The sequence below is a fragment of the Semicossyphus pulcher genome, unplaced genomic scaffold, assembly GCF_022749685.1.
Source record: "Semicossyphus pulcher isolate SPU_LCO1_2020_fin unplaced genomic scaffold, fSemPul1.0.p SCAF_11, whole genome shotgun sequence".
NCBI lineage: Eukaryota > Metazoa > Chordata > Actinopteri > Labriformes > Labridae > Semicossyphus > Semicossyphus pulcher.
Window position 1 is genome coordinate 14,043,610 of NW_027211615.1, and position 11,268 is coordinate 14,054,877.

The window sequence follows — 11,268 nt, forward strand, 5'->3', positions numbered from 1 at the left end:
TATTACTCCAATTACATCACGTTTTGACCAAAATAGTAACGACTGACCTTGTATTTTCTTCTCAAAACATTAAAGGATGTGTATAAATGTGACACATGCAGCTGAACAAACGAGACTTCTGTGGGAAACAGCTAGAGGGCAGACTACCTGAATTAATGTGCTTAGTGAAGTTTCAGTTCCCCTATTGATATGAGTAGAAGGTGTGAAGGCATGGCAACATTTGAAAAGCAAAACATGTAATGTTTCCAAAGAAATATCATCCGGCTTATTTATTGTATGTAGCTGTTAAACTGGATAAAACATTCTTCATATCTTACATTGTATAAATTCTTATTATTACACATTTTAAGAAGCCTATTAGAGCTGCAAAGATCAGTCAATCGACAGACCTTTCAAAGCCAAATATTTTGATGGATGAATCGTTTTGATTACTGGCTTTTTTTCATCTTGAAAATGAAAAGTATTTGAGGTTAGAACTTTTGGTTTGACAAAAAAAATGCAATTTAAGGACTCGATGAGGTTGTGATGAGCATTTTTTACAACTTTATAGACTAAACTATTAACCGATTAAACTATTAAATTGTGAAAATAATCAGCAGATTAATCAGTGCCACAAATAACTGTTAGCTGCAGCCCTAATTTACATAATGTCCTCATTTCTTCCTAATCACATGAATTGCCTAATTGTTTATACATAATCTTTTCCCTCATAAACAGTTTTTTCCACCAAAAAACGAACAACATTGCTGTCTAAGTTCCTTTTTATGTAAAAACAAAATCTTCAACCCCTTTCATCCATAGCTTACCCTGGCCGCCGTCCTCACCCAGGAACCAGATGGCCGAGTCTTAGCTCTCGTGGAGAAGACTAACAGAGCCATTATACTTGCTCTCTGAAGGCCAATCTAGTTGATCCATAAACACTCAACTTGGCTTAAACCTGCACCACAAACTGTTTCCACTGTTTGACCTCCACGAATTCCTCAGATAATGCCTGGAAAAATAATATTTTATAGGTTAGGTGGTTATTACTACCTTGAAAGGGACCCATTACTTTTTACCCAACAACTTTTTGTTCTCATCGTTCACATGATGGACATTCCTGTCACCCCTGATGCCTTCAGTTAATGCTACTGGTGACCAATTACTGTATTTTAATATTTTAAGGCATTCATTAAAAATATAGATTTACAAGAGGGTTTTACTTTTAATTTAGATGTGACACAAGTTACTAAACATCATCCACAAGTTGGACTGTGACATGTGAGCAGCGTACAAAGTCTTTTACACTCCTCCTCAGCGATGGATTTTGGCAATGTCTTTCAGCTGCTTGGTGAACGACGCATGCAGGGCCTGCGAGGAGACCTCCAGCCTGTTAGCGATGTCTGCTGCGGCGCGGAGCATGTCTTCAAAGGCCAGCGACTCCTCTCGGATTCTGCTCCGGAAAAACCAACAATCCAGGTCGATCCAGACGGAGTAAAGGGCAGGAAGAGACGGGGCCGATGTGGAGAGAGACAGAGTAAGTGAAGGAAGAGATGAGGACATTAAACATATTATTAGGATGTGTGTGGGTGGAGGGAGGATACATGTGGTTGCTGTTAAAGCTGGTTATGTAAGGGGAAGAGGGAGTAATATACAATGCTGAAGAAATTACAAACATTAAAGTGTGACAGAGACAAGAAAAGTCTAATTTTTCAAACAGGGCGTTGTATAATTTCTGTAAATGGTGACACATTTATTTATCCAGCATCTGTAAAAAACAGTTCTAAATGGAAACCAGTCTAGCCTCACAAAGAAATGCAGGAGCGTAATATGTTTGTTCATTTTCTTTTGATTGACGTGTTTGCAAATACAGGATGAAAACAGCAGTCACAACATCCTATGCTCTGAGATTGCCTGTCTCTGCCGTCATTTGAACAAATCTTTTCACTTACAAATCCGCAATTTCTATTACCACAATATTTGGTGCACTGAAGACGTAAACAAATTAAAGAAGCTGAGGCCTGTACTAAGAAGCAGGGTTTGGGGTCAGCGAGAAACACACCATGTTTGAGATCAACCTGTGAGAAAGACCCATCTACTGACCAATCTGTTCTCTTGATCCCGGAGCAAGAGTGTTCAGAGGCTGGCGAAGGCCTTTGGCTTTCCAGGATTATGTTTTAAATGATTGATATTCATTGAGCTTTTTACTGAACGTACAGCAGGGACTGATTTAAGCACTAAAGCCTTGTGCTTACTGTCCTTACGTGATATGAAAGTAAGCCTACCTATAACTTAAAAAAAAAAAAAAAATTATCTGCTTCATAGTCTGTTTAAAATCACCATGATTTTAATTTCAAGTATGTGGCTAAAACTGTCATACATGCAATAACATGACACCTCAATGACACATAAATGTACTCCGTAAATTCTAACAAGTTAAGTTTACTGAAAAACAAACTGATTACTTTGGAAAAAGTAAAGTCATGTGAAATGATAATGTGTTTAGAATGAACATGATATTTGAGTAAGTAGTAGTTTTTTAAAGATGTGAGCACTTCATGTATCCAAGAACACTGTAAAACCTGAGTAGTTACTTCTACTCAAACCATTTGAGGAAACCTAACTCTTTTATTTATTGTTATGGTTACAGTACCCATTCCAGTCAGTGTATTTCAACTTACAATGAGTGAGTATTTTGAAGTTATCAATTAAAGAAGATGTACTTAGTTAAGTAGTTTATCTCATATTAAAACTCTGTCTATTAATTTCAATTGAAACCGATTACCTTAAACCATTTAAGTTGCATTAACACAAAGCAAATACTGTGAAATTCAGTGTATAAGAGGCACTTTTTATGCATTTTTTTTTCATCTATTTATAGAAACATTTGTAGTTTTTTTTCCCCATGTCATGTGACCCAGTGTTCTCAAATGAATGACAGGTGGTAACACTCACTTGGATAGATAAGACCCACCTCATTACATTGGATTTAATTGATGATTATTGTATATTGATATTTTTAGAGAAAATTGCATGGGTTTTTTTTCAATTGTTTTCACAGACATGCACCGTCATGATCGCCATTGCAGCTGCCACCCTTACAACAATCAACATTACTGTAGGCTGCCAGCTACCGCTAGCTACAGCGCCGGTAACCTTTTTAGGTTACTGCTCATTCATTGGGATGAGTTACGTCAAATTTTTTTGAGGATTGAGTTAAGTTAACTTAGTTCTTTTATTAAGATAGATGTTAGGTTTTACAGTGTAGTTAAAGTCACATATACCTAGCTTTTTGGAATGGGCAGTGGTTTTATAAGCTTTATAACTTATACAATCACACAGTTTGTGATTCTTTGACAGCTGTCCCTCCTGCATTATACAGCTGCAGCTGCGTTGCTTTCGCCCTACATTTGTATCTTCTATTGCTCTGCCGCAATGAAACATTTCTAAGGTTGCCATTGGTCATTTGCTGCAAACACTGTGTGAACACACTGACTCACAGATTGACTTATCAAATTGATATCCACCATCGTATGACCGCTTGCAGTTGCGAGACTTAGTGAAGCCAGATAAGATTTATCGCACTCACTTCTGCATCCCGGTGAGAGCGCCCGACTCTTCCCCCTCCAGCTGCTTCTCTAGATCTTCTTCAGCTTTCTCCACCACCTCATGGCAGCTCTTCTGGTCCTCCTGGATGCCGATGATATTCTCTTTAATCACATCTTCATAGCTCTGATCTCCGAGCTCCGCCCCCACAAACTGCTCCAGGTTCTCCATCACCGCCTTGTTTCCGTGCTGGATGGCCTGCAGATAGACCAGCTCCTCTTTCTGGGCCTTCAGCCGTCGAGCCACCGCCGGGTCAGTGTTGAAGAACACCGAGCACTTGTCCGGTTGAGGCTGAAACTGCAGCGTAGGTGAGGGTGGTGATGGGAAAGCCGCTGATGTGATCCAGTCTTGGTTGTTTCTCATCCTCACAGGCTCATCACCGACTGCCTGCGATGTGTCATTGGTGGCCGTTATCTCAGAGTAGATGTCGAAGCCTGAACCCCAATCTCCACTTTGGCAGAGCGTCGGGGTAACCATGGATACCCAGGCTAGGATGAAGGGCATCCAACAACGTTGCATGGTAACCTGAGAAGAAGAGGAGGAGGTGAGTGTGAAAAACTTCTCTGCATTTGATCAACAGGTGAAGAGGCACCTTGAAGGAGTTGTCTGACATTATATAAGGCCACATTCAGCAATGTGTTAGCTTAGCTTAGCTTAAAGACTGGAAACGGGGGACAGTTGGCTGGCTTAGTCAAGATATAACAAAATCAACCTACCAGCACCTCCACACCTTAGTAACTTTTACTACTTCGAGACAAGAAGTAGTTCAACACAAACAGCATTGGTAGGCAGATTTGTTCTTTTCCGATAGAGTCAGGATTGCTGTTTCCATCTTCATGCTGAGCTAAGCTATGCTAAACCTAAATGGCTGCAGGCTGTAGCTTAGTATTTACTTGAGTCAATCTTGTCACCTAACTCTGTGCAGAAAGCTTATATATATGTTTTTCCCTGAATTTAAAATTATTTACTTTCAGTCAAATACACCTTTGAGGCTCCTTCAGCCCAGACTGTGCAAGTTACATTATTCTGTTCAAACAGCACGCTCATCAGAAACCTTTTTTTGTATATGTAGAGTCCTTCGTTTAAAAAAAACATCAGTTTTTTTGCAGAGCTTTGGAGCACGGAGGGAATATTTAGTGTTGACCCTCATTTGTCCACTATCACCGTTCCTCCATCATCGTCGGGGATAAACACTTTCATTTTGACATGATTCAGCCGTGAACCACATGAACCATAGACGGTTTATTAAGTACAATAGTACAAGATAGAATTCGTAACAATAGGTTTCCCATGATGCTCTCTGCCTCTCCAGGTTTTAAACAGCTTTAAATCAAGCATGTGTTATAATGCCAAAAGGATAGTCGTCTGGTGGCCTTAAAGGATAAACCGCATAATGGGGTCCCGAATGTCTCATGACCTCTTGACATTTAGCGTATGCATTTCCCAGTCGTCACTCCGTCTGTCATTCAGTGCTTTTCATTAATATAGAAATGGATTCTATCTATCTGAATGTCACACTGCATATATTATCATTTCATACTACTGTACTATTTATCATTTGTATTGAACTTCCCTGATATGTCACTGACATGTTACAAAACATAACAAAATGCTATAAATATTAGAAGAGGCAGGCAGCTGTAATACTTGAGCACGTTCGATCAGGTGGTATTGCAGGACCCGTGACTCTTGCTTTCCACAAGACCCCCATTATCAGATAGAAATGTTTAAATCATTTACATTTATAAAGCAACTTAACCTTAATCTCTTTGAGACAAAACTTCCGGCAGTAAAACTGATTTGAATTCCCATTCTGACATTTACGGAACGTCGGTCTAGATGTTTTTTCATGTTTAAAAAAGTTGTTTTTAGTTGTATTTTTTAAAAAAATGTAAGTTTAGATGAAAGATGAAAAAGGCAGGATCAATCAGACAGTCCTGATCAGTAACTGCCGATGCAGAAGAACCCTCTCTTTTTTCGGTTTTCATGTTTCAATTTTTATCCCGAATTTCAGAATTACAAATTTAGCAACTTGAATATTTAGATCCGAATTTGAACACATTTTTATACCTGTATATGTATGTTTTAATAAAAGAAGAAGAAGAAGAAGAAGACAGCAAGATAATGTCAGACAGCGGTGAAAACAGGTTAAAAGATCTTCTATAGTTCTGTTAATGTAATTTACAGACTGAAAACTAGTACATTGGTTCATCTGAATTTCTGTCAAATTCTGAGACACTGACACCAAATTGCAGTAAGTGTATACATTAATCCTTTATCTTTTTAGAGGCATTTTGTATTCTTCAGTTAATCAGACAATGTGATGTATCATGATATACAATATATAATTTATCGGGTATTGTATGAGTTACACTGTGATTCCCACCCCTACTTTCAAGTAGTGCTTTTGATTCTGACTGTTTTCTACCAGTGCTGTAAAAGCGTAGTGTGCTGCCTGTGTTCTGTTTATAAGCTAAAGAGGGCCTCTCACTCTGTGGCTGGGCCCTGGCAGAAGAACAGTGCTATGAATTGTGTCACTCGCTGTAAAAGCTGACGTAGCCTCACGCAGCAGTGTTTCTGTTGTTTTTGGTTACCAGCAGCCGTCTGGGAATCTCTCACGACGTCTATTCACCTCGTAAATCCCGACAACACCTGAGAGAACAGAGAGGGAGCTGCTTTTGTGAAATCTCAAACATCAGTTGGATCGGGCTGTGTTTTCTCAGAGTGTTTGTTCCTCCCCTCTGCGTGTGTTACAGCTTTCAGTTTAACAGCCAAAAGTGTGGCTTTATAATCCTTCTGTCGTTCTCTCCTCTGCGTCTGGATATGTATTTAAAAACCTGCGAGTGGAGGCATTGCAGAGTTCTTTCTGCTGTCAGAGCACATTCAGTCCCACATTTTACAGCTGCCTTCTACTTCTCATAGCTGAAGTGAACATTTGAGTTGGTTGACTTGCACCTATCGCCATGTTTTGTGGAGAGGCACAGAATGAATGCCCAGTCATGCTCGCTGGAGCGGACACCGTAAAATTGTCTATTTATTTTAAGATGAGTTGAGGTCCGGCCCAAACCCGTAAAACAACCAACTGTTGGCCTCCCTCTCTCCCTCTCTCTCCCCCTCTCCCTCTCTCCCTCCCTCTGTTTCTGATTAGTTTAAACAGTGACCTCACATATGTTACAGCAGCTGAAGCAGCACAAGTAAACAGAAACCGTCAAGCCAATCCAGATTGCAGGCAGAGACAGAATCCAGGAGCTTTGCTTCGTGATATTAGAGCACTACATTCGCTCATTTCATTTGATTGACATTGCATTTTAATAGACGGGCTGATATAACAGAGACTTAATGAGTTTCTCCTGAGGTGTCGCATGTCATTGTGAAAGAATGATGTCTGTTTTTTGAATATTACAAATATAATTTACTCATCTTTGTACGAGAACAGGTATCTGCTACTTCCCTGTGACTAGTCAGTCTTCGTCCTTTAAAGCAGACACTCATATAGCGGGATAAATGTAACATTGAAAAAGTCTACATTTTGTGGAGTTTTGACGATTAAGATTAAGAAGAGGTGAATAAACTATGTGGCTTGTCATAAGGTGACAGTAGAATAGACTTTAATGTATCTTCACAGACATTTGAAGCTCCCTAATAGCTGCAGCGCTGCATGTCCAAAACTTTCTATCACTCTGAACTTGGTTTGACTTTTATAAATCAAAACCTTATGGCACAGAGTGACAACATTTTCACCCTAATGGCAGCAGACAGCCAAAGGAAAATGTAGCTTATCCTAAAATATAACTTTATTATCTCTGTTCTTTCAGCACCGCAGCAGCAGTAAAAGGCACAAGTCAAAGGACATCTAGTGACATTAATTCAGTCTCGCTAACCGGAGCCACACATGCTCCTCTGTGAATCACAGATTGGCAGGAGCGTTTGTCTTTGTCTTCGGAAAAATGTCTGCATAATTTCCACGCCGGCGTCTTTAGGTTGAGCTGAGACGGTGTCTGCGCCGGACTCTCTGTGGCCTGTAGTGACCTGTTTGGCTTCACTGCGGAGGATCTGTCATTGTGAAGTGGCGTTTATAGGCTGCCTTTTCTTTTTGGCTGAAAATAGCAGAAGCTGTCCTGCAGGAGTAAAAGCAGGTCAGCACAAAAAGCTCAGAGGAACATTCGGAGAGTTTAGGCCTTGTTAGTTATCTTTATAGAAAGCAAAGAATGATGCTGTAAGTCTTTAGTTGTTCTTTTGTGCAGAGCAATGATTATAAACTGATTTTAATCTACTACACAATTAGAATATAAATCAATGCATCTGCTCTCTTTACATTTAGCTTTTACTGGTAGTTGAGACTTTGGCCAGTTTCCACACTAATGCTACAATAGTGAAGGCTACACAATGAATGTTAAAACGGTAAATGGACTGTGCTGATATGGCGCTTTTCCAGTCGTCCGACCACTCGAAGCACTTTTACACTACATGCCACTTTCACCCTTTCACACTCACATTCACACACTGATGGCAAAGGCTACTATGCCAATCTGCAATCAGGAACTACCATAAATTCTCAAATAGTGGTCGGGGCCTTTATTTACCTCAGCTGCAGAGGGTACCAGGCTTTTATATGAAGCAGGCTTATGTAAGAGACAAGCAGTTCCCTCTGTACATGTGGTCACATGACCACACGTGTGAAGCCTCATTGTTCTATGCTCTGCTCTGTTTGCGCTGTTTTTTCCAGCACCTGATTCTTCTCAGATCAGTGTTAAAGCTCTAAGCTAGATCTAAAATTCTACTTGAGATAAATTCCCTTCACGCTGTGTCACGAAAGCCATTCAGCGATCCGATTTCCCGACGTCCTCGAATGCAACAGATCGAGCCGACCTCTCCTCAGAAAACAAGAATTTTAAAAGTAGTTTTCTTCTCCTCTTGAGGACAGACCTGACAAAGCTTCTTCTTTGCTTTTTACTAATCTGCATCATGATGTTGAAATTCGGCAAAGATAAGACTTGTTAATTAAAGTACATCACAAGAGAAACGTTTTATTTTTCTGTAACAAAGCAGCATGCGGAACAGGAAGTCTTGTCAGTACACTAACACTTAGACGAGTAATCCACAACAACAGAGTGTTGACTTGTTAAAAATATCATGATAGTATGATTATTGGCTCATATTTGTAAATAAAAAGAATGATAAAATTCATCACTCATAAATAATTAAAAAATACATTTATAAATGATTTGATTTGACCTTAAACTAAAAAAAATGTTTTACTTTTTCCCCCGCCTGTTTTTGAGGCCGCCCTTTATTGGTTCTTGCCGACAACGCCCCCGGCTATTTATAGAGAGCCGGCTTTTATTTGACTGCCGGCTGTTATTTAAGAATTTACAGTAACTTTATTCAGTAATTTCCCCAACTTGATTGAATAAATAAATCAGAACTTATTTTCATTGTTGGTTAATTGTAAAAGTTTCTCAGTTAAACAATTTATTGTTTGGTTCAAAAAATATTCAGAAAGTTTTCAATTCACTTTTTTGTTTAAAGCTGCTGTGAGGAACTTTCTGTTTGTGTTGATTTTGGCGCCCCCTGTGGACAAAGCCTCTCATCTCTTTGCTGATTTTGTCCTGTACATGCTTAAGTGGTGATTTTTAACAAAAGTCTCATCCTGTTCAGTCAAATGTTTTGGCCTGAAAAATGGAACAAAATCAGCATGCAGTTAATCGCTTCGTCTGAACACCTACCCCCCCACCAGCAGTTTCAGGCATTAAAAATAACTATATAGAAATAATCAATGTTGTCGCTGATGTGTGGTTTGCTTTTGTAGCTCATATTGAGTAATCATATTTAATTTCAGTCTGTTACATAACCAGTGAAAAACTCACAGGAGCTTTAACAAAAAAAGAAAAAGTCGCTGAAAAACATTTGTTAATGATTATTTGACTTAGTTTCAGCTTTAAAAGAATATAAATAACTGCTGAATTTCCTGGTTGTGATAAATTGAACAGCCCTTTAAAGCTTCATCGTGAATCTGATCCCTGCTCACATCTTTAGCTGCGGGTCAGAGCTGATCTGAGTGTCTGCCGTGTAGCAGCAGCAGCAGCAGCAGCAGCTCAGCCCCTCTGGCTCCTCCTGTCAAAGCCTGAACAGGTGTGTTGCACAGGTGTCACAACACTCCGCCGCTTCAATGTTGCTATGACAACTAGCTCCTTGGCAATAATCCAGTCGCGCATGGAGAGGCCTCGTAGGTTCATGGGCCTCGACGGCAATCATGTAAGGTGGAAACACACTTGGCAGCAGAGTAATTAAAGCGACGAGTGGAGTGGTGTTTGCACACATGCCTACATGTATACGCACGTATATGTCAACATGTTCATAATTACCATCTGTCATATAAAATCTCTAGTTGGCTTGCTTGAAGCAGCCATCCACATAAATCAAGTCAAACTGCTGTTACATGAATATTAAACGAAGGAAAGGTAAAGGTAAAAAAGTAACATCCGTTTTTTTCTCCGACTTTTTCCACTTTAGTGCCGTGTTAAAAAACCCCAGCCTCCCATTAATCCAAAGTTTTATGAATCAAAAATCCAAACTCACCAAACTCCAGTGATTTCTCAGCTAAATTCACCTCCACTTCCACTTCTTCAGTCAGGCAAAACCACTCAAACACTTCAGGACTGCCATTCACAAGCACAGAGAACGAACACTCACCCGCTTTCCTTCTTCATGTCAGAGAAGAAGAGAAAAATGCACACACACACGCACACACAATTAGGGTTTGGCTGCAGAGTGTGTCCGTCTGTGTGCCCCCGTCTGCTGCGGGGAGGGGGAGGTAAGGGGAGGGGGGTGTTTGTTGAAAAAAAAAAAAAAAAAAGGGCTGAAACTGAATGATTTCTTTCTTTGCAGTGGAAAGAGGGGCTGGCTGGAGGAGGAGTAATCTACTTCACATCTGTGGGCTGTGGTGGGGGACAGAGGAAGCAGGAGGCTTTCTTTAGTATAAGGGGGAAATGTCTTTACGAGCATGCTGGATATACGTTTCCTATTTATTCAAAGAAGTGACCCTTTAAAATATGTCTGAAAAACAACCCGCAGCTCTTTTTCCCAACATATGTCATGAGTTTCAGACAAAGACAGCGCACAGTGATGACAGATTAATAATACAGAGTAGAGTTTAGTGCAGTGATTGATTGGCAGTGTTGCAAAAACATAAGAAAGTACCAGGGTGAAGTTTTCAACTTGTTACATATCAGTGCTTTTATCACGTTTTCACCTTTTTTTTAAAGAGCACTTTTTTCGTAGAAATTCACGGCTTTGCATCTGTAATTTACTCCAGTGCTGTTTATTTTCTTTTAGTTTAAGGCTGTGGATAATTGGCAAAGAGAATACAGCAGGTCTTCATACAGCGTGAGAGTTATTTAGTCGAAAAAAGGCACTCTTTAGGGGTTTTGAGTTTTAATTACCATCCTGTTAGACTGTACTGGAATGCTAAATTGGAGCTATACAGTTAAGGCTTTACAGTGATAACATGTACTTGGTTAAAGTGAAACCAATATCATCCATTTATTATCTATACCAGGTGTTCCCAACCCCCGGTCCGAAGACCGGCACCGAGCCTAGTTTAGTACCAGGCATCGAAACCCAATAGGTGTCTGTGACATTCCAAACATACACAGAGTCAGAATCGTCGCATGGGCTGTGCGA

The 11,268-nt window shown here is 39.9% G+C and overlaps 1 protein-coding gene across 1 annotated transcript; it reads right to left on the bottom strand.

Annotated features, from left to right (window-relative positions):
• Nucleotides 1-267: 267 nt before the first annotated feature.
• Nucleotides 268-10,288, bottom strand: LOC138585333 (uncharacterized). Its single transcript, XM_069657627.1, has 3 exons — nucleotides 10,279-10,288; nucleotides 3,569-4,110; nucleotides 268-1,432 (listed from the first exon to the last, which is right to left on the bottom strand). The coding sequence occupies exons 2-3, from the start codon at nucleotides 4,102-4,104 to the stop codon at nucleotides 1,294-1,296; spliced, it is 675 nt and encodes a 224-aa protein (XP_069513728.1). The 5' UTR covers nucleotides 4,105-4,110; nucleotides 10,279-10,288; the 3' UTR covers nucleotides 268-1,293.
• Nucleotides 10,289-11,268: the final 980 nt, after the last annotated feature.

Coding starts and splice junctions, on each gene's coding strand:
- LOC138585333 (XM_069657627.1), bottom strand. CDS start 4,104: ATGCAACGTTGTTGGATGCCCTTCATCCTAGCCTGGGTATCCATGGTT. Junction 1,433..3,568: donor GCTCTCACCGGGATGCAGAA/GTGAGTGCGATA, acceptor TTTCCGGAGCAG/AATCCGAGAGGAGTCGCTGG.